Genomic DNA, 24,812 nt, shown 5'->3' on the forward strand with positions numbered 1-24,812 from the left:
GATAAGAAATCATAAACCACAAAAAAAATATATTAAAAGACTAGAAGACATAAGATTTGTAGTTACCCACAAGTAATATTTTTCATAATGCTTTCCATAACAAAACAGCCTCCTAGCGTTTTGATTTTTCATCTGCCAGTTAGAAACCTACCAAAGATATTGTTGTAAGGCACAGAAAAAAACAATCTGGTATATGCTTTCATTCTTTACTTTTATTTTTATTATATTCCCACCACAAACATGGTTTACTTTTTACTAGATGTTTTTGTGTTTAGTGCCTGTTATCAAATTAAGCCATGCTGTAGTGCACTTGATAAGAATTTGCTAAAAAATGTAAATATCCTTCATATCGGGCACCTGCAGTTAATAAAAAAGTTTTTTTTGCACATTTCAGTCCCTAGAGAAATATTTCTTGTATTTCTTGTAGTACGATAGGTTTTAATGTCCTATAAAAAGTACCATATATTTCAAAAAGTATTTATCCTTATATCTAACTAAGGCCTGTTCTGCTTTAACTGGATTTCAGACCACGGCAGATTTCACAATTAATTATGAAATGTTTAAAAATACATTAGGGAAGGAACAGGAGCATTATATTTTCTTGAGATATACAGTACCTAGAAAAATAATAATAAGCAGTACAATTGACTCAGTTCTAAAGAAATCATATAATAAGTCATATATATGCTTAATGAATATGACATTTTTACATAAAAACAAGCAATATTTCTGCTCTTAGCGAAAAATGTATTACAGTACAATATTTTATTTCAGTGGTAATTACTGTGTATATGCATTTGCCAACTTTTTCTCTCGTAAAAAGATCTTATGTTCTTCATTAAAGATAATATGAGTGTAAAAGCATAATTATATGTGTTCAGTTTTAAGTTACAGCACAAAATGTTGCACAGTCATGTATTACTACTGATACTTTGATTTGAGTTAGTTGGAGTGGGCAACACACAAAATGTACATATTTAATACAACTGACATTAAGAACTGAAAATAGTGCATTAATGTTATTAGCGAAAGTGAATGTTTATACAAATGTTTATACAGATGGGAAAACACAACAATGAATCAGACAATGACACTACTTGAAATATCATAAAAGTAATAGTTTGGCAGTCCTGAAACCAAGTGATAGGATGTTTCTACTGTAAATGATTACCATGGTACTTCAAAGCCGTCCAGCTTTTACAGAAAGGCCTGCAATGATCAATTCCTTTTCTTCAAAAAGTAGAACAAAATCTGTAATCATCATTTCAGCATCCCATTTTGTAAACATGCATTTTATAGGTCATCCCTGAAGCTTTGTTTCCTCAAAAGACACCACTGCCCTGAGGCTGAAGTGAATATTAAAATAAAAAAACAGCATTTATCCTCAGGAGCATAGAAAACTGAATTTATAGTTTTTTATAATTTGCATGTCTGGAAATCTCAAAGTCCATGTATAGAAATCTCAACTTGAGTTATATGTACTCTGACAAATACAATAAACAACCAATGACATTTTGTATTAGTACAGTGAAACACTTCAGCAGTGTCTTATAGTGCAGTGAATTCAACCAAGCCAGAAGGCACTCATGAACAGAGAGAAAACCAATTTTAAAGGGTCTGGACAAAGAACAGCTTTAAAGGTACATGTATCTTTAAAACAGAGCAGGAACTATTTTTTTTAATATAGTTAAATGAAGTGACCAAATTACAATAATAATTGGTTAATAAAACAACAATGTGGATATTATAAATATGGCCTGACCAGGCTTACAGTTAGGCAGTCAAGCACAAACGATAGCACTCTTATCATGCCATATATGCATATACATGTTCATAAAATAAATACTGACAATTGAAAGGCCATTTCCATGCCCATCCCCTTACCACTCCTCACAAACTTAGTTGTTCAGTCATAATTCAGTCATGAATATTTTTTAAACCACATTTCTGTGTATTTGAACACAACAATTATAATAATATGTTGTAGCATACAGAAGTTAATAATACCGTGTAGACACTATGTTTATTGTGGGGTCTGTGGGCAAGCTGGAGACTTAGCAGAGTCCTGTGCAGTTGTCCTATGCTGCATTTCCCAAGTGTGTTGTGGGATTCACAGGGAAGACTGTTGCAAACTGAGACACAAAAATGCTAATGACCTGGATAATGTAATAGCCATTACAATTATTGTCAGACTTGCATCTACAGTATATGACTTATAATGCATTCTTAAAGGGAAATGGCTAGTATATGAAATGAAAATTTCACTGAGAATTTCACTGAAAAGTTTTCACTTTTCATTAAAATATTTTTTAATCTTCAGTTCAAAGAGAAGGCTTTTAAAATAGAAACTATGTATATATATTTAGTATGCTTAGTATATTTAGTGTGTATATACAGTATATTAAGTAAATGAAATTGAAAATATGACTAAGCAAAAACAAAGTTCTACATTAACAGTATTAGCACAGAAGAGCCAGGTATTAGATGCACTTAAAATCTCCAGAGTTTGATGGTGTTCTACCAGTTGTGCATTTGGCAAAAGGATGTTATTCGTAGGCTATTACAACTCTAAAGACAGGTTTAACACCTACTGTAAAATTGCTAAAGTAGCACCCATCTATAAAAGAGACACAAAACCAAGCCCAGTAATTAAAGACTTATTGTAACATTAAAGGTTATGGAAGCAATACTTTGAACTACGTTAAAAGATCGTCTGTGTAGCAGCAGGACTTTAGGGCATGCTCAAAATGGGGTGATGTAATAAAAGGAGTGCAACATTTTCTGGATCAAGACCACTGCTCTTCCTAACAATCTTGATTATATAGTTAGTAACCTAATCATTTTTTGCAGCTATTAAAATATGAGGATTAGCAAATCTTGTAGAAGCTTGCAAACAAAATCCAACAGGACCTGGACAGAATTGAACACCTGACAGATTACATTTAATGTACACAAGAATTACATGCAAATAGTAAAAACAAACTATGGATTTAAGTTGGGAAGATTAAGATTTTCTGAAATCAGTGCAACTAAAAACAACCACAAACCTTCACTGACATAAAGAAATGTCCTATGGTGACAAGCTATAAGAACTAAATTAAGTCTTGAATAGACTTAAAAGACTATGAGGGGATCTCAAGGGTCCCGTCAAAGGTGATCAATTGTTTTCTGGTGAAACACAAACCACAGGATACAAGTGTGCATTTACAGATGAAACCAGAAGGCATTTCTTACAAAAAACTGTTACAGTATGTATGTAAAACAACTATCCAGCCATGTCAAAGCTGACGTCTTCCAAGAAGTGGCTGACTGATGTGCTTCTTGGATCACTTATCTACCAAAATCTGAGGAGCTAGGTGGTCCTCCTCTCCTTTGTAACCTTATGGTGTTTGCAAATCATACATTTCAAGTTTTCACATAGTAACATTTCAAATATTTTTTCATCTTCAGTTCAAAGGGAAGGGTTGTAAAACAGGAATATATATTTAGTTATACTTTTCTTTCTTTTTCAGTTCCTTCAAAATGAAATTTAGCCAACACAGCTCACCAAGGTTAAAGTAATTCAGCTGTTGGGTGAATTTTTCAATTCCTTTTCAGCTTTTTATTGTTGCCTTCCAGTTGCTGGTTTCTTTCCACCAGTAGCTGACTGATGTTTATGCAGGCCCCTAAAATATAATAAATTCAGTTATCACACACAGCGTGATCTGATATGTAACACATGCACATGAAGTAATGGAAAACACAGTATAACGTATTCATTTTAAATACAACAAAAATATTGTACCAGAACATGTTTTTTCTTTAAATATTTTCTTTTAGAATTTTGAAATTGTTTGAAGGATAATATGTGCATTAAAGAGCACTAAAAGAGCATTAAAATGCACAGTTCTAGAATTGCAACAGTTATAGACAAAGTATAATATCAACTGAAGCAAGCTATAGCTACAGTGGTGTGAAAAAGTGTTTGCCCCCTTCCTGATTTCTTATTTTTTTGCATGTTTGTCACACTGAAATGTTTCAGATCATCAAACAAATTGAAATATTAGACAAAGATAACACAAGTAAACACAAAATGCAGTTTTTAAATGAAGGTTTTTATTATTAAGGGAAAAAAAAAATCCAAACCTACATGGCCCTGTGTGAAAAAGTGATTGCCCCCCCTGTTAAAACATAAATCAACTGTGGTTTATCACATCTTTGGAAAGGTGAGTTCAATTTCTCTAGCCACACCCAGGCCTGATTACTGCCACACCTGTTCTCAATCAAGAAATCACTTAAATAAGACCTGCCTGACAAAGTGAAGTAGACCAAAAGATCCTCAAAAGGTAGACATCATGCTGCGATCCAAAAAAATTCAGGAACAAATGAGAAACAGAGTAATTGAGATTTATCAGTCTGGAAAAGGTTATAAAGCCATTTCTAAAGTTTTGGGACTCCAGTGAACCACAGTGAGAGCCATTATCCACAAATGGCGAAAACATGGAACAGTGGTGAACCTTCCCAGGAGTGGCCGGCCAACCAAAATTACCCCAAGAGTGCAGCGACGACTCATCCAAGAGATCAGAAAAAACCCCACAACAACATCCAAAGAACTGCAGGCTTCACTTGCCTCAGTTAAGGTCAGTGTTCATGACTCCACCATAAGAAAGAGACTGGGCAAAAATGGCCTGCATGGCAGAGTTCCAAGACGAAAACCACTGCTGAGCAAAAAGAACATAAAGGCTCGTCTCAGTTTTGCCAGAAAACATCTTGATGATCCCCAAGACTTTTGGGAAAATACTCTGTGGACTGACGAGACAAAAGTTGAAATTTTTGGAAGGTGTGTGTCCCCTTACATCTGGTGTAAAAGTAACACAGCATTTCAGAAAAGGAACATCATACCAACAGTAAAATATGGTGGTGGTAGTGTGATGGTCTGGGGCTGTTTTGCTGCTTCAGGACCTGGAAGACTTGCTGTGGTAAATGGAACCATGAATTCTGCTGTCTACAAAAAAAATCCTGAAGGAGAATGTCCGGCCATCTGTTCGTGACCTCAAGCTGAAGCGCACTTGGGTTCTGCAGCAGGACAATGATCCAAAACACACCAGCAAGTCCACCTCTGAATGGCTTAAGAAAAACAAAATGAAGACTTTGGAGTGGCCTAGTCAAAGTCCTGACCTGAATCCGATTGAGAAGATGAGTGGGCCAAAATTCCTCCACAACTCTGTAAAAGACTCATTGCCAGTTATCGCAATCGCTTGATTGCAGTTGTTGCTGCTAAGGGTGGCCCAACCAGTTATTAGGTTTAGGGGGCAATCACTTTTTCACACAGGGCCATGTAGGTTTGGATTATTTTTTTCCCTTAATAATAAAAACCTTCATTTAAAAACTGCATTTTGTGTTTACTTGTGTTATCTTTGTCTAATATTTCAATTTGATGATCTGAAACATTTCAGTGTGACAAACATGCAAAAAAATAAGAAATCAGGAAGGGGGCAAACACTTTTTCACACCACTGTATATAGCTACAGTATAGGTATTGACTTAAAACAATACCTTGAACAACACAAATGTACTTTTCTTACATTTATTCTAAAGCATCTATATTAAGAGATCTCAATTAAGCTGTGACCTCATTAAGTCATGACTTTTTAATACATGGCCACTGAGTACCTACTGTACTGTAGTACTGAGTACCCACTGTATGTGCCCAATGAGATGCCCGCCACTTAATGTCAATTAAATTAATTAAACATTTTATTTTTTTTTAAAGAAACTTGAGACTGTAAGGTGCCTTTAAAATTACATGGGCAGAAAGTCCTAGTATATCATAATATTTCATATGATCAAAAAATTCCCTAGGTTTCCCTGTAATTGTCTTTTCAGCATCTGCTGTCAAAATGTAATCATATTCTGCCAAAATACACAATGGTGTACACATAATGATAACAGGTTACAAGTAATTGCATTCTTGGAAGTCCAATCACAGTTCTAGTTAATTTTTCATATTTTTAATAGTATTTTATACTGTATGTTGAAAAAATTCCCTAGGTTTTGATGTGATCTGTTTCTCCAGCAACTGTTCTCTAAATGTAATCATATTCTGCCAAAATACATCCTGAATGGTGGGCCTGAAGGTAACAGGTTACAAGTTATGGCATTCCTGTAGTCAGAATAAAAAAAAATCTTAGAAGCAATTATTGTCACAATTATTAATGTTAAGAATGTGATAGTCTTATTATATTGCATTCTAAAGTAAGAGTAAATACAGAGTATACTTACCAACAGCAAGTACTGGCATGTAGATCTGTAGCACATAAGGAAAATGGATGTATATTGGTGCTGGTAGTGTCACATTAAATGAAAATGTTCCCAGGGTTTCAAAAAATGGTAAGGATTGATAAACAGTGATCACTATTCAAATCAAAAAGCAAAAAACAAAAATTTGTAAATTCAACTTATTGTGTGGTTCCCCATGTCATTTCCTGAATTAAAAAAGCAACTTTAAATGTTTGCATCCCTTCTCAACCTCATCTCCACCTTTGCAGCCGTAAAGCCTACAAAGCTCTCACTCTACATGAGGGTCCTAGTATCCCTTTCCTACAGCCAGTAGGCAAGCTATCAGAAAAGCAGGGTTAATACAAATCTTGCTGTGACACTCATTGAACGTTTTTTATTATATTCTTGGGTGATGTTATGCTTTCTGAACAGCTATATGAATATAAATCTTTTTGGATACTTAAGAAAAGACTGGTTTCGATTTTAAAAGTTGGTATCCACATGGTAAGAAACTATTTTAATTTGGGAAGGGGGTTCACAAACATTTTCTCAGCACTGTAACTATATAAGAGACTGTAAAACACTGTAATTATATATGAGAAGTAAACAAGTGTCAAAAGTGAGCTAGAAAATTGTGGTTTTTTACTGTTTATAACTTTTTTTAAGTTAACCAGCCCAATTCCTTAATTTCAGCTTTGAAAGGTTGTTATTTTCAGCTTTTCCTTACACTAATTTGCTTCCCTCATACATTGCAAGGTATTCAATATGTGCTTTAATAATTGTTCCAGCATATGATTATAATTGCAAATAATACTCAAAGCTGAGACCACAGGCATGCAAGAAACAGCTTCAAGGTAGCAGAGTTAAAAAGAAAAGTGCAGATGTCAAACATCTTCAAATGTTTATGCTTGAGGCTATTTGTAAGAAAGATTTACTGCTTTATATTGACACATCATTTTCACCTTCCAGGCAATGTACTGTAGGGAGGCAATCATAATGCTGTTATGTTATATAGTTGTGTAAGTGTAGAATTTAAATTAAGAGCTGTTATTTTAAAATTGTGCAATACCCTAATAAGAACAAATTTTATATATTTTTTAATCATTTAAGACACCACATTACAAAAACGCTATTGCTGCCCTGTAGTCAGTTTAAATAAGAGCAACCAGGTACATTCCTGGCCTTAGAGGAATGTCCTAGTCTAATCAACTAAATAATGAAAATGATGATCTGATTCAAGTACTTAATATCCAGAGGCACTACCAAACAGGTGAAATAAGAACCAGAAGGTAAAAGAGCTATGGTAGTCAGAAACAAGCTGCTCAGACGTTATTAAAACTGACGTGGGAGAACCCTGGCTTCTTTTAAAATTGCTGGTTGAGATCCTTAGATAAGTTGGCTAATAAACTAATAAATGGGTCAAATGGTCTCCTTTCATTTGTAACTGTTATATTTCATACTTCCATAAAATAATTTCTGATTTAAATTAAATATCTTACCATATTCATCAACAAAAAACTAAGTCTATACACCTCTGTGTAAGTTTTAGAAAAAAAGTACATGGATTTTACATTTTAATTATATTTATGGTTGAACTATTACATAAGCACTAAATTGCCTTATTGGTGAGTGAGTTGATTAGGTACAAGTGATGAGATGATAAAGCTTGTTCAACATCAAGCCTACTTGAACATCACAAAAAACAGAAAGGACTCAACGTGCCCTGATAATTAAGAGAGAAATGCCTTTGGTATGTTGGAGGTTGTACTAAATCATGTAGGCTTGACAGTAATTGAGCCAAGCTCTTGTTAGTGATGACTCAAGGTTTTGTGTATCCCACCCAGGTTAACGTCGGGAAGGTTGGCGCTGACATGTGGGATAGTGTGCTCAGTGTTGTCTACAACAGACCGATCAATGGGAAGGCCTAAGTACAGTATGAAGGTCTGGACAGCTCCACTTGCAATGAATCATAAGATAAGATTTTTACTGTCCCCTGAGGGAATTTTTTTATGGACACCCAGCACTCCTGTACATTTAAATAGAATAGAATGCAAAAAAGAGAGAAGAAAAAATTGCACATTTTACTATTAGAAAAAATAAGAAAAACATTACACATTATACTATTACAAAAAAAATAATAAAAACATTGCACATCATTCTATTGCACATGTACAGTACAACACATAACAACATGTAACATTTATAACACATCACAAAAACATATTGCACTCAAGTGGGTTGTAAGAGTCAAAATTGTGTTTATCCTTGATATTTGCATTGACAGCTTTAATGGGTAGTGGAACAAAGGAATTTTTGTATCTGTTTGACTTACATATGGGAACCCTAAAACGTTTGCCAGAAGGAAGAAGTTAATATTCAGAGTTGAGGATGTGGGAAGGATCTGATATAATTTTTCCTGCCTGTTTGATTAGGGATTTTTCAAAGATTGTCTGCAGGGAGGGATGCTGTTTCACTCCCATGACTTTCAAAGCTTTCTGGATGAGGCGGGTAATTTGTGATTTAAAATGAACTGATAGATTACGAAACCACACTAAAATACCATACCTGATAATGCTCTCGATTACAGCACGGTAGTATTACTTCCTGTCGAACCCCAAATACTCTTAGTCTTTGCAAGAAATATAAGCGCTGCTGAACTTTGAAGCAAACTCTCTCAACATGAGTAGACCAGCACAGGTTACGGTCTATGTGTACACCTAAATATTTATATGAGTCAACCTGAGTGATAAGTTTGTTGTGGATTACTACCTGTTACTACCTGTGAGTGATCACCAATTGTTCTGGGATCGAAAACTATTTCTTTTGTTTTATTAGCATTCAAAATTAGGCTATTGTTGTCACACCATTGCACAAATCTTTGGATTTCTGACATGTACACAGATGAGCTGCTACCTCTATGCATTAAGCCAAGAACAGCTGTATCATCTGAGAATTTGAAAATGAAGTTGCTTTGACTACTGCTTATACAATCATTTGTAACTTTATATAACTTTGAATTTGTGATTAATTTATTTTGATACTGAGTATATTATTGAATAGAACAACCAGCAAGGATGTTTTACGAAGAAAACTGTGTGTGACAGATAACCCCAAGTGAAATGTTTTTTTCTATTTGTCTTCCTAAGAATATGAAGTGTGGAAGAAAGAGATATTTGCTAATACTGTGGAGATTGCTGACAGAACTGGCAGGTCTTCAAACCAAAAGAGCCACAGACTTCCTGCATTTCAGATGGAACTCTAGCCTTTTCGATGCAACACTTCATTATGTAAACAGACATATAGAGTGCCTTGCAAAACTATTCACCCCCTGCCAACATCACATTTTGATTAATTACAAGTAGGGTATATAATTAATTGAAATCTAATAATCAAACTGAACAGCATTATATGTGAAAGATGTTAAATGTTAACAAAATCTACAAAGAGGAAATCTACATTTCATTTTAAGGATTAAAATATTCAGGCCCCTAAGTCATGTGGGAGACGTCTGTTTGGGGATTGAGGCTCAGCATTCTAATACAAAACTCATTCAACAGATTACTGTTTTTGGAATTCCAGCAGGCTTCCAAGCTTTATTTTGTAATGCATTATAACTAAATACATTTGGAGACTGCTCAGAAATAGCTTAAAAATATTCATACAAAATAATAAAAGCTTTAGAGAAGAATGCTATTACTACCTCTGTTTTACGACATTTTACAAACTGCTACTACTCCTTAAATATTCCCTTAACTTTCCCTTAACCAGTCCAATTCACCACAGCAAGACAGCCTTTTAGAAATAAACCACTTTAATTAACTCATTTCAAAATGCACCTTTCAGACCATAATGCAGTTAGTGACTAATATACACCTGGTATTACTAATACACACCTGGTGATATGCAGAATACAAATGTCTTTTAGACTGAATTTTGTAGTTCCTAATGGCAGGCCCATGGTTATTATAGTCCTTTATTGAGATAACTTGCCACAGTCAGTATGTGGTGGTTGAACCAACTATCAGTATTGTTACTGTAGATACTATAGGTCTACCAGCTTTGCACAGTGGGATGGTATAGTTTGGACTCTGGGTGAACCAGCCACTCAAGGACACTGGTTCACTCTAGTCAAACCACATTAGTTTGGCTTTAGCCTTGTGCTTCAGGTACATCCTTCCAATGTGTGTGTGTTTCGTGAGCTTTACTTCTCGAGTGATTCAAGCAGGTTATCCTCTTGGATTCACCTGTACTTTGCACCATGATGTCACAGGCTCCTACTAAGTTTTTATTACCTGAACCAAAAGGTAAGTTTTAGAACAGCGGGCAAAATAAAATCCATACAAACCTAACTGTAGTTTAAGTTCCCAGGAACCATACACATACAGTGTAGGAGTAACAGACCATCTGCCTCTCTGCACAAGCCTTCTGTAACTGCCTGTTATTTCTGAAGCTTCTCCACACACAGCCCTTAAAGGTCTGCTGCAGCTTCATACACATATTAGTCAAGTGACATTATACTGTACAGTCAAAAGAACCGCCCTTCTTTCCACACAATTTATTTGTACTTTTATATTTTCATAAGAATGGTTATACAATTATTGTCCTACATTGGTAAGTGATTGGACACCAGTATATTTAAAAGGATGGAGATACCAGCTCCACTCGAGACCACAAGACGTGACTGTGGAATCAAACCTCTATCTGTCAAATTACCTCTTTCTGTGCCATAGTTTTGGCCTTTTCTCTCCATATAGCTTTGGCCTGGAATTGTTTTTAAATGAAAACATATAAACATGTAATTTTAAAGCAAATCAGTTTGTTACTACAATTTATTTTGCAGGCAATGAAATCTCATCCCATCCATTTTTCCCTACGTCCTAACCAGCTTCCCAGTCACCACTGATGAGAAGCATCCCCCTAACATGGTACTGCCGTCACTATACTTCACAGTTGTGATGATGCTCACTGGGTGATCTGTTGGGTTTATGCCAGAAATAACACTTAGCAAAACTCCTTGGTCTTTGTGATCGATGTATTGATTTGTCATATTATTATGCGAATTGTGGCTTAAAATTTAATCCATTAAGAGTACTTACGGATACAAATGCATTTACTCTTACATCAAGTTAAACCACTTTAATTAGATGCAGAGAAGGTCCAGTCAAATGATATTATGACCTTTTAAACTCTTTTTGTACTTGCACTGATTTTGGGTTGCCGTAGCAATAGAGTTAATCACTTATGCAATTGAGAGTCTTTCAATTTTCTTAAAAAAATTAATTAACTTACAATCAGCTCTATTTTTCTTTGTTCCTTTTGTCTATTCTAAATCTAAGGCTCTTGAAGGGTACTGTATATTGATTATACATTTTTGGATTTCAAATTTTAGAAGTTATAATGTTTATTAGGAAATTATATTTTAAAAAGATCTAACTGTATGGTGCTAAAACCACACCTGATGAGGGTTTAATTTGCCTGATTCATTTTATTCAAAGCAACTTACATTTGGACCAGTTAATAGAGATGGAACATCTAGGTCAAGTGTACAACAGCTGTACCTTATGTAGGGATTTGAACCCAAAACTCTCCAGGTGCATGCTAAGCATCCTAACCACCACTCCAAACTTCTGCCTACTGATGGTGGATAGATGGAGCTCTAATACATTTCTAAATGTCAAATACTGCAGCTAAAAACTGAAACCTGTAATAATGTGTCATTAGACATTGTTTCATTAACTAAAACAAGAATGCTATTTCCTTTCACAACAGAATGTCCTACCAGAATGGCCTATTGATTTCCTTCTGATTTTTCCTTCTCATATTTTAATAAGTAAGAACTGCAGATTAAGGCTGCTGATGTATCATAATAGAATTCCATTATATCGTATGATGGTGTGTTATAATACTAAGTTAACACCATGGTTGTGTTCTGTTACCATACTCAGTACTGTGGTTGGTAAATTAGTATGAAGTCAAAGACTCGTATTAAAGGCACTATTACTGCAGTTCTTTTCAATGTGCTGTAGAGAGAGAAAAAAGAGACGGAAGGCTACAGCCATGATCTCCAATGTTTAAGTGATCTGCTGCTTAGTTATAGTTGCTCAAAGTAACACCCATAGTCTCTTTCCCATTTCCTAAATATGTTTAAAACAGTCTTGAAGCAAGACTACAGGACATATAAACAAATGTAATTTGGCAAATAAGCCTGTAAATGATCGAATTAATGACAAGCTATTACAGAGTACAATAACTCATTTAATGGGAAGTTGGAGAATCCCAGTATAACAAAACTTGGCCAATACAAATATTTACTTTAAGCAGAGTTTTACAAAAAAACATTTCAAGTTTAATTTCTTTACTCTTAACATAGGAACAGCTAGTGTTAAACAAACATCAACTTAAACAGAAAGCATGCATGAGACTAAAGTACAAACAAAAGACATCAGGAATTTTTATCCCCATATTACTTCAGTTCTCACTGCTGATCTCTTCCTAGCTTGTAAATAAGGCACCATTTTCATACATATTGCTAATACTTGTAAAAAACAAGGGAAAGAACACTTTTAACTGTCCAGACCAGCTCCATCAATTTAATCATTTAGATATAAAGCTGTATGCAAAAGTTTGGCCAGTCAGTACAAAGTCAGTACTTAGTAACACCCCCTTTGGCAGAAATCATTGCCTCCTAACGTTTCTTGTAGCCAGATAACAGTCTTTCTATTCTTGCTTTTGGACTTCCCCCCCCCCACTCTTTCTTGCAGAACGCTTTTAGTTCAGAAATATTCTTAGGTCATCCTGCATGCACTGCATGTTTGAGATCTACCCACAGATATTCAGTAATATTCATGTCTGGGGACTGTGAAGGCCATTCCAAAACCTTAATCTTTTGTTTCCTGAAGTAGTTCATGGTTGATTTTGAGGTATGTTTTGGATCATTGTCTTGTTGTAATATCTAACCTTGTTTCAACTTCAGTTTCTTCATTGACTGTGGGACATGAGCTTCCAGGATTTGTTCATACTTAGTAGAATCCATTCTTCCCTCTACCCGCATAATATTTCCTGTGCCACTGGCTGCCACACAACCCCAAAGCATAATAGATCCACCCCCATGCTTAACAGTTGGCAAGGTGTTCTTTTCTTCAAATGCTTCTCCTTTTTTTCTCCAAATGTACCTTTAGTGATTGTAGCCAAAGAGTTCAATTTTTACTTCCTCAGACCACAGCACTTGGTTCCAAAATGCCTCTAGCTTATCTAAGTGTTGTGTTGCATACTTCAGACGTTGACTTTTGTGTTGAGATTGAAGGTAAGGTTTTCTTCTGATGACTCTTTCATGCAGATCATGTTTGTGCAAGCAATGCTGCACAGTGGACCGGTGCACCACTACTCCTGTGCCAGCTAAACCTTCCTGCAGGTCCTTTGCAGTGATATGGGGGTCCTGGTTTGCATTTCTCACCAGACTACGGGCACTTCTAATGGAGATTTTTCTTGGTTTTCCATATCTTGTCATGACTTAAACAGTTCCCCTTAACTTCCATTTCTTAATGACATTTTGGACAGTGGAAATTGCAAGCAGGAAGCATTTAGATATCTTTTTATAGCCTTCCCCTGCTTTGTAGGAGTCAATTATCTTTATTTTCTGATCCTCAGTCAGCTGGTTAGAGGAGCCTATGGTTTTTGAGTGTAAGCACAACACCCTGAGAGGTTTGAAGAATTTATTAAGCTCTGGAACTGTCATCACCTGACTTAGATTTAGGCCTAATGAATTAAGTTCTGAGACCTTACAGAAAAATAACACTAATGGATCAACTGGAAGGGTGCCCAAACTTTTGCACATGCCAAATTTAATGTTTTATATTTTTCAATCTGTTAAATTTAGCAAATAAACAGTAACTGTGCATTAATATTTGCAGAAATATGTCAAGTTTAAATTTGTTCGCTGCAGAGGTTCTGTTAATTTCATTTCACTTAGAAAATCAACAAAACATATAATTTGGCTAGGGGTGTCCAAACTTTTGCATAAAACTGTACATTAATCTGAACTTGCCTAAAAATACAGGTCCACCCACTGTATAATAATTTTATGCTCATTTAGACAAATGTAGAACTTATATCAGTTTCAAGTATGAAATAAATGTGTAAAAAAATCAGAGCAAGTACTTAATGCTCTATTGCATAAAAGTTCTGACACAGCTGCTACATTTCCCTTAAAATTATTTAATGCAAATTACTAAATTTAATTTCATGGCATTAACATCAGGAAGTAAACAGCTCAGAGATGGGGATGGACAATTTGAAAAATTAGGGCACAGACCTGGCAGATTTTGTAATATTTTTTCTATTTGCTGTCTGTATTCTATCCTATGTAGGTATTAATTGAAAAATCATACAAACCATTAGGTCTGCTTTATTCTACAATAACATAGCAAAATGCAGAGAAGGCACAACTGTATTGGAACTGCCTTCACTTTTTATAATTTTACAATTTTATAAGTTTTCCGTTTTTCATGGTTTGTCAGAAGCCAATAGTAACCACATGCATCAGTACTTTTTGTAATGCCATAGTCAAGTACAGTTTCTTTGCTGGTGAGTTTTACTGTAACCAATATAATGTCTAGTACGAGGTTGAATGAAAGCTGTGAAACCATTACATCAAACTTGATCATATTCATTTGCCGAAACTGTTCTTAAGAAAAGAAGTATGGCTAGGCTACATTTTACCAGTGTGAAAACTGACAGCATAGTCAGATGTCTGTTCTCATTCCTTAGGTTTGCTGGCTTGTTTCGCTGCTTTCTTTTGAAAAGAGAAAATCTAGTACAAACAATGTCTACGTGAAGTGCTCTTTTTGTGCCACACATTAATGTAATGCAGTAGTTCAAGGCCCTCAAGGACCACAGTCCAATGGATTTACATGTTTTTCAACAATTTGCCCCTAGAAAAACTATGAAATTGATTTAATGGAGTGAAGAAATAATCAGTTAATTAAATAGGAAGAAAACCACACAAACTGTAGCGTTTAAGGACCCCAGGATTAAAATACATCAGAAACCTAATAGCAATCATTTATATCAATACAAGTAAAAGCTTAGAGTATGTCTGTTCACATATTTATATATAAATAGCCTTGAAAAATAATTTCTCAACAGTTAAAGAAAACAAAAATTCTCTCCTATGTGATTTCTTTTAAATTAAACTTTTATTTCGAATTCCCAAATGTTTGTGAACTGCCTGAAAGTAGAACCAGACTGCTGATGCTAAAAGTTATAATAACAGTATGATGAAAGGCTGATTCAATCTTTTTTAAAGTGTTAAAGTGTTATTTCTGGCAAAAAATATTTGGATTGATAGCACTGACACTGGAAAGAAGTACATTTTCAACAAGTCTCTCGTCTGGAGAAGTTTTGACACATATAACAAAGAAAAAAGCCTGCGGACGTTACTGTTTTAAGATTTGACATTTTTGCAGGCTTCTAAGGCTTTCACTCATGGTTAGGGATTATCAAAAAAAAATAGAGTTATGTAACATGATGAATGATTGCTATTCTGACATTAAAATCCAAATTTAATTTTGATTCCATATTTTTATTACACCAACTATTTGATGGTTCTGTATCAGAATATACACTACAGTCTTTAAATATTGCTGTATTTGCCTGAATAAACAAGACTGTTTTATTAATTAACTATTAATTAATATATTTCTTGCCATTAAGGTACTGTATAGCATAAACAACGTTTTGCAGCAAGCAGTGGATGAAAGATTCCTCAGATAAAGGACTGCTTAGACAAACGTAATAGTTAAAATTTGTGTTAGTGTTACACAAGGCATTAAAGAGAGTTATCAAAGCTCACCAAATAAGGTTAAGAGAATCTGTTTACGTTTACATATTGTCCCCAGGACTATAAACAAAAATACTCCTTGCACATACTCATAGACAAGTGGTAACAGACAGAAACAAATTCGTCATTCTAAATCTGGCACAAGAAATAGCAAAACAAATTAACAGAGAAATGACAGAATAAGAACCGCATTTCAACATGTTAAAAATGGAAATTGTGAAGCTCACCTTCAGCAAGGACTGCTAGAGGGTATACTGGAATCCATAGGGTAAAATGAGCCCAAGTAAAATTGTATGATGGAGTGCTTATAAGAGACAGAAGTCCATATGGATACCTGCACAGCACAGAAAGCAAATGACCACTTTATTTTTAACCACTTTTGTTAAGAGTTTTTTACAATTTACAGAAGAATGCATTCTTTATGTGTATAATTTGCAAAGTCATTATTAGCAGCAATAGACTCTTTCACCTTTAAACTTGAAACAGCTGATTCTGATTCTTTTCACACCTAAAATATATATACTGTAGCACTCATGTTAGAGAAATGTTCTCTATGTTACCAGTATTAATCACAAAATCTGACATAAAGAAAAATGATTATAAGTCTCCAGCATCTTTGAACAGCAAAGTGTTCTTTATCTCCATTTACTGTACGTTGACGTTTGCAAAATGAAGAAGCTTAACAAGACAAGATAAGGTTTTAGTCTATACAGGTATGTGACAATCCTTTAAAGCTGGCAGAAAACCAAAGTATATCTTTTGATAAAATCCAGAAGAATCTTTTTTCATCTCCTGTATAATTCTCAATAGAATTATCCATGTACCTCATTGTTGTCAAGCTGTAGGGTTTAATCTCCTCTGAGGTACAATAAGGAGGTCTTTATTCAGATGTAGTAGTCAGCATGTTACCAATTCTTCACTTACTATTGATGTCTTACCTTGATAACAATGATAACACATTGCTTCTTTTGCACAGCAAAACAAATTTCTTGTTTTCTGTAGGGGACATTAAACTAAATACAATCTGAATTTTAAGTTTGCTTTGTGTAGTAACAAGACATTGACTGAATTAAGAAGACAATTAAGAAACATGAGAAAACAATACAAAGTTTTTTTCACTGATGGGATACAAACCATTGTTCAATGTATATTTAAAAAAACAATACTTACTGTAACAGGCCTAGAATATTCCACAGATAAAAAAGCATACAAACGATATATCTGCTTTGCATCTCCTCCTGGCTAACAATTACTACAAACAAAATGAAGTTTCTTTCCAGCACCTGTAAATAGGAAATACAAAACATAATACCAGCAAATATTATTTTTCCATTTTATGGGTTTCTTTCAATTATAAAAGAAAAAAAGAGTTAGACAAATTAAGTATATACTGTATCTAGTCTTGTTAAGCAAGGAGAGCACAAATTAAGCTCAATGGGACAGAGAGAATTCCATTGCTCAGCATTGCAGTGGATGATATCTCCTGAGATCCGAACTAAAATACACATGTACAAGCAAACGCCTGCAGGTCACTGTGCTTCTAAACAAAAATATCTTCTTGTTTTTTACAGAGATAAGTCAAGGTACAATAATCTATTCAGATAAAGTGACAGCATTCTTTGTACAATCTACAACAAAACATATTTAAACAGTATGTACAGGCAGCAAGTTCCAGGTTTTTGTAAAAACCTGTACTTCCACTTTTCTGTTCATAAGTGTTACACCACAAACAAATTACACAATACTTACACAAAATCATTAAATAGACTAACAGTCACATTGATACATCTCTTTATTCATTATCTCAAAAGAGATTTACTGGTTCCATTTCAGGTTTTTAGGTCTGAAAAGCAAATTATGCTAGTATACCAGTTCCCATAGTGTAAAATGTACAGTAAGAAACTTAAAACTACTGTCACTCCCCAGTAATCTTGGCAGCGTTCAGACTCTATGGCAGAGTGGGTGTTATAAAACTTGCCTGAACAATGAGGGATGGGCTTTTGGAGATGCATAAGACACCTGGTATCTTACCCCACACTACAATTACAGACCTTTTTCAATGGACAGTGAAAAGTAACTTTTTTAATGAGATTAAGAACATATTCTGTATTCAGAACTTAAATCTAGTCATGAGAAAAATAAGAACTTCCTGGTCCATGTGCATTTTTAAGATCAGCCAAATATGGAAGTAGGCTCATAACTTTTTTTACCTAATTTATAAAGAGAAAGCTATTACTTGACCCAGGGGTCATTCCATGTCAACTCAGCCATAGAGTCCCATAAAGATTCATAAACCCCCAACACAAATTTTGGGGTCCTTGGAATAACTCCGTTACATATTTATAATTGAGTTCAAATATTTGACCTACAGTAGTTTCATACCTGATCTTCCACTGCACTAAATACACACACACAATACAAATTGTGAGATCAAACTTTTCCTGGGTCTTGGATGAGTTCACAAGGAATGATACAGTTTTAAAAGCATTTGAGTTGAATTGTAGAAACATGCATGTGTTACAAAAAAGCATAAAGATGACATTTTAATTTATAAAATAAACACTACGTAAGAAACATACCTGTAAGAACCTAGGCAGTAGTTTACTGTTTTCAATACCATCTAAAATATGGAATAGCTCCAGCACTGACAACAACTGGCACAGGCTCATAACAACTCCAATGGAATAGAACGTATCTGCCAAGGCATCTGAAAAAGAGGAACGAAATGAAGGCTTTTTAGTAGCTCTGAAGAGGTTACATGAACTTTCAATAATCACTTCCATAACTCATACTTTCAGATTGCAGCTTCCAGTGATGCACCTCTGTCCAAAAACATTTCACAATTAGTTTGATGGCTAATATTAGTTTACTGGAAAAAATTACAAATAAAATATTTGCTAATTTTGTGTTTACTAAGAATCTGCAACATTAATGCACTGCGAAACATACTATTAATAAAATGCATATGCCATACATGCACGTAGGTGCAAACATCTTTTGCCCCAACAATACTGTATCCCTTGAATGCATTTAGGGAACATATGTCCCTGAAAAAATATAATATGTTATAATATAATGTATAATATTCAATTTCTGATGGAATGCCTCTTTGCAGGACCTGATCTGATACAAGACAATGACATAGAAAAAAAGATGCACCTCTTTCTGTACAGCCTTAGGCACATGTGGAAATATTTATTTATCTTGGTGTTGCCATCACAGATAACAGTTTACATCCAAACTAAAAATAAATAGGTATGCCTCAGAGATCAATACATTGTAGAGTACAGGTCATGAAACACTATCCATAGATGGACCCATCAGAGCATACAGACATACTGTACAGTAACTGTGTTGTAGAGTACCTATTTCATTGTGAGTCTGTACCTCTTCGGTGCAAAAACTTCAGGATTCAATACTTGTCCAGTATTGTTCAGAATGAAGATTATATAAAACAAAATAAAAAATTCAATTTTAGGAATCTCATATTCAAACATAGATTGACTCCTGTCATGTTCATCTTTGAAATAATTTTTGAAAGAATCACACATAACATTACATTATGTGAAATTATTAGATTTATCATAAGCCTAGTCCATTTAAGGTTTCGTGGAAAAACTAAAAATAATTCTGTTGCATTACCACAAAAGGTATGTACTCTGAATATGTTACCATCATTGACTTTACGATCCTGAGAGTAATGACCAACTTTCAAAATACACTCTTTGATTTATTTTGAGTAGTTTTATTTTTCAGTGAAGCAAATGTGTAAAACTCCTTCTTTATTTGTCGGTATGAACATTAGTTCTAATTTCAGATTGGTAGAAATAGAAATTAAAGCCTACATTTTGCAAAGAAAAGTGCATGATTAAATTAGTGGTTGGGCAGACTATGACTTGGGGTTAATATGGTAAAGGAGAGAAGAGTAGACCTTGAAACATAACCTAATAGTTATTTTCTCTTTAGTCATATTTTTATGTATACATATGCTATATTTAAAAATATGCCATGTTCATCACTAGGCAGAATTGTTTATTATACAATGTGCCATCTTTCTTACCTTTCCCAAATGAAAAAACTCTGGCTGTCATGTTTGAAAAAATCCATGTATGCCCACAGAACTGCAGCAGATTATATATAAAAAGATACACAAGCCTAATGGTGTCCCTTTGAGAAAGAGAAAAAAGTTAAAATCTTGCAATCGATGACACTTTAAAAGGCGTCATGTTAGAACAATGTTTGCAGTTCGTCACTGAAGCTAAGCATTTAAAAATACAGCGTGAACAGACTTGTCACCCTTCATGTACTGTACAAGCGTAAAGGATACAAAAGGATATGTCAATAATGAACTCAGATCTGGTAATGTAGTTATGTATTATATAAATTATATGTTTTTCTTTTTTTAGTATCCTCGTTAAAACTTCCATGAAATATGATTTAATGTAGAACATAGCATCATTTTTAGAGAAAATCCCCCCCAACACGAGTACTGTTTTCATAGTAAAATTGTACGGTTGTCAGTACTGTTGAAACACGCCTTTAATATTCTGCTAAATAAAAAAACGAAATAACTATGATAAATCCTAATCATATTTTTCGCGCCATGTTAGGATGGAAATATAAGAACATAAACACTTTAGTTTATGTTAATTAGTACGCGTACATTCCTTTAGAGTTGAGGAAGGGATCCGCCCTCAGACTGAAATTACATACAGCACAGCCCTTCCAGAAATGCTGCTAAACGTGCTCAGAAACAGGTCCACTGGTGTGTTTTAAATGTGGTTTCTATTAGATTGATCTCAAATGCCATTTCCAGAGTCATCCCATCACTAACAAGCTAAGGACGTGAGGTGTTAAGTCAAACTGTGCAAGACTCAAAAGCTTTCTATAATAGATAAACCTTATTCTTGAAGTTGTTCCTTACGCGAGATGCTAAATAAAACCTCCCAGGTGTACACACCTAAAATTTTAACTAGTGGTTGAAACTATACAAAATCTATAACTTATATTTAATTATCGTTGCAACTGCATCAATACGCTGATTCAAGCAACGTGCGATTTGCAGCATTCGAGCTCTTAAATTTCAGAGCCTTGTTTTTATTTTGTGTTTATACTTTATGTAATATCTGAGCAGAATATGGTTTATCAAAACATATGGATTAGAATGAACAGGCTACGACAGGAACTCTCCTGACCCTAGGGTGTGTTCACATTCAAAAGTGCTGGGTTTACTTAAGGTTTCTTCACAAAGAAATCGAGTTATTAGCATATTGTAAAATGCAATATTAGTATATTAACTTTTTTTTGGTACATACTTCACTAAATGTACTTTATACCCACTCCATGTTATCGACAGACCAAAATTTAGGCAGCTGGAATCATGCCCTACCTCATTTCAGTCTACTCGTCTGATGTTCTATCCCTTTCAAGCAGTTTCCTTAAAACCTCTGTTTGAGAAAGGCAAATCAAGGAAGTGAAAGTATCTCGTACGCAACTTGACGTCAGAATTTTTTCTTTTTTTCAGAGTAAATTCTTTCTGACCATTGTATAACCCCAGTAAATGGTAATACTGACAAATGTTTTCAATGAGATCTTGAAATAACTATCCACAGCTCTTATCCAATGTACATTTCTAATGCATAGCCTATTGTATGGCAGTTGTTTGGTAACAGCATAGAAAGCTTCAACGTGTAAATTACAGCCTATGTTAAATATTAGAATGGTTAAGATGTAAAGTTTGATTTGCAAGAATTATACATAAAATACTGTAGTGTCCTCGCCGGGTGCCTTAGCAGATGTGCACCCCGATAATGTAGGTGCAGGTTGGGAACCGCTGCAGGGGGATGGACTGGGGGGCCTCAGGCTGGCCGCTAGCTGACTCTGGCCGTCTAAATAGTGATTAAAAAGGGATATGTATATAGTTGTGTTGTTTGTATAAAGGACTGCAGACTTTTTTACTTCAATATGTCAGAAATTTTCATTCATGTTGGGTGTGTAACTCTGTGACACGAGAATCCCTCTGTCAGTGAGAAATGCATTTTACTTGTGTCTGGTACCCCTGAGACAGAAGACTTATAAGAGGACTGGATTCTTCTCCCTGCTAAGAAATTATGGAGTCATTGTAACTTGTTGTACTAGGGTGCTCAGGGACTGTTATTATTTGTGGTTCTGCTCTAAACTCTGTATTCTTTAAAAAAAGAATTTATGCTTCTCGCTTATTGTACTGCATTGGCTTATTCATTATTCAATATTTACATGTTGGCTACAAGGAACCAATTTGTCAGTCTTGGCTATTACAAATCCAATGTTCCACTTACTCAGGCTGTTCCACATAGTAATGTGTATGGACCTTTACTATTTAAGATTTACATGGTGCTACTGTACTTGATCTTTGCATTCACCATGCAGGCTAGGGTTTAACGGCTATACCGTAATATTCAAATTTACTGGCAGACCACAACAGATACCATTACAGCTGTTTCTGCTCTCTACTGCTCTCTACAGGTGGTTGTCTGATAATAAGACTGAAGTTATGTTCATAGGTCCCCAGCATTAGCTTTGCTGTGTCTGTACCTTCAGTGCCAATATTAATCATTTGATCAGAAGAAATGTGGGAATGTTACTTCTGACTCTTTGTTGTCACTAGAAACACATTTAGGAATGCTACAAGGTGTCTTAATATAAATAATCAATGCCTTTGACCATACTTACTGTGGTAACGTCTAATGTGCTAAATGATCTTCAGAACCTTCAGTGCATCAGCTTGTAACTTCCATCTTCTGTGTTGCTCTATGTTCCGGAGAAATTCAGAGTGGTCTTCAAGGTTGTTTTGCTAATGGATCAGGTACTTGATCCAGATTGTCTTAAGGACGTATTGCATGAGTATGGTTTGCCTCATAACCTTAGATGTGTTGATTTCCAACCTTCTTATTCAGGAAAAAAAAACAGACTTCAAACTACTGGCAATACAGGCCTGTTGTGTACAGCAGCATTTCTAAGGTACTCACTGCCCAAATCCATCAGAGAATCTGACTTGATGTTTTAAAATTTTGCTTAAGGTTTCTTTCACTATGGCTTATAACGTATGATTTCATTTTGCCCTGGGTTTTTCTGGGTCACTGTGTTGTATTTTACTTTTATTTCTTTCCTTTTAGTTTTGTTGTGTATATTGCATGTGTGCAATTTTCCAAAGCTTTGAGATTCATGAAAAGCAATCATAAATTTATTTTAGTATCATTGCATCATTTGGGCCACAAAAAGTGTAGTGGTCGGCTTAGGGATATTCTAAAAATATACTGAAACATTTAAAAACTATATTTGCAATGTGTTAGTTCATATCCCTGCCTGCACAGTAAATTGTGTACTTAGTCAACTATTTAAATGTACTATTAGTCCACAGTTTGCAAATAGATTACAATTTTAGGCTCTTGAAGATTGACAGATGTTTGAAGTATAGTTTACTTTACACAGACAAAAGGCTCTGAGCAGATAAGAAAGAACGGATTATGATTGTCAAACCACATGAGCATAGCTAAGCCTCATCACAATCTTCACATCATTGAGTTGGGATAGTAATGACCTTTTGTTCAAGAGCACATTAGTCACCTCTGAAGAATAAGTAGGACTTACTGTAAGATCCCCTCAGGAAGGGTTGGGCAAGATGATTACATGTACATTGATGTTTTTCTTGGCTATATCTCTATTGTGGGGTAAATGCTAGCATAGGTTGACAATTATATATTATAATGATATGCTGCATATTGTACAATGTTAATAATGTCTAAAATATTGTAATGCTTTGATTTTTAGGTGTATCACCCACACCTACTCTATGATATGGGTAGTGTATCATCAGGGCCTGGATGAAGCACAATACATTGTTCCATGTTCAGCCATTGCAGTTCAGGGGAATCCAGAAAATGCTGTTTGTCAAGTTGTTCCTGTAAGAGTCCGTCCTGAAGAAAGTGGAACAGTCTCACTCTACTAATGTAGACTAACATTTAATTAACAACGAGCTAATTATTAATATGCTGTACATCACCAGGTGTATTGTTCTCCAGAAGCTTAATAATTCCAGGCTCATTGCTCCCTCCAGTGGCCATCATATATGCATTTCCCTACAGAGTGATTCATCTGTTGCTTGTACTGTATTTCCTCTGACATTTTTACACTGCAGATACCCTATTAAATTGGTTAATACTGCTGTAAACATTTCACATAAATGCAAAATGACCTGCCAGCAACATAAAGACTAGAGAAAACCACATGGAGTTAAAACATGTTTTGAGTTAGGCACTGAACTCTTGAGTTCATGTTAATACTTAGAAGTAAAGTGTCTTCCGTGCCATTTTATGAGACTGCCAGTTCAACCACCATGAAAATGCTTTATATATCTTGCATATTGACAAAAACAAAAATTTCACACAAGCACATCTCTTTGTTTTAATCTGCAGAAGTACATTTTGTGGTTTCAAAGCAGGAGTAAAAACATTATCTTACCCAATAGTTTGTGTCTGCTAAATGATTTATAGCTTTTGACATCATGCCAGTGTATAAAACCAATTAAAGTGATTTAATGATTAATGTGCACTATGCTGAAGCTTTCAAAAAGATGTATTTCAGACGTTGTTTTGTGATCCACCAAACGTCCTTGTAACTGGGTACCTTGGTTAGTTATTATAGCCCTATAACTTGTTAGTTTGTTAGTGATTCTGTT

The 24,812-nt window shown here is 34.8% G+C and overlaps 1 protein-coding gene across 1 annotated transcript; it reads right to left on the reverse strand.

The window, feature by feature from the left end:
- Positions 1–195: 195 nt before the first annotated feature.
- On the reverse strand, positions 196–21,536 carry hacd4 (3-hydroxyacyl-CoA dehydratase 4). Its single transcript, XM_088913218.1, has 7 exons — positions 21,486–21,536; positions 20,157–20,263; positions 18,676–18,803; positions 17,267–17,379; positions 16,324–16,430; positions 6,262–6,393; positions 196–3,665 (listed from the first exon to the last, which is right to left on the reverse strand). The coding sequence occupies exons 1-7, from the start codon at positions 21,488–21,490 to the stop codon at positions 3,583–3,585; spliced, it is 675 nt and encodes a 224-aa protein (XP_088769344.1). The 5' UTR covers positions 21,491–21,536; the 3' UTR covers positions 196–3,582.
- Between the last annotated feature and the right edge of the window lie 3,276 nt (positions 21,537–24,812).

This window comes from Atractosteus spatula, chromosome 1 (genome assembly GCF_055471065.1).
Source record: "Atractosteus spatula isolate fAtrSpa1 chromosome 1, fAtrSpa1.hap1, whole genome shotgun sequence".
Lineage (NCBI taxonomy): Eukaryota > Metazoa > Chordata > Actinopteri > Semionotiformes > Lepisosteidae > Atractosteus > Atractosteus spatula.

Bases quoted from the DNA above. Each gene is read 5' to 3' on its own strand.
- hacd4 (XM_088913218.1), bottom strand. The intron at 17,380-18,675 runs GTATGTTTCTTA...TCCTATTTACAG, and splicing joins TACTGCCTAGGTTCTTACAG to GTGCTGGAAAGAAACTTCAT. The intron at 6,394-16,323 runs GTGAGCTTCACA...TGATTTGAATAG, and splicing joins TCTAGCAGTCCTTGCTGAAG to TGATCACTGTTTATCAATCC.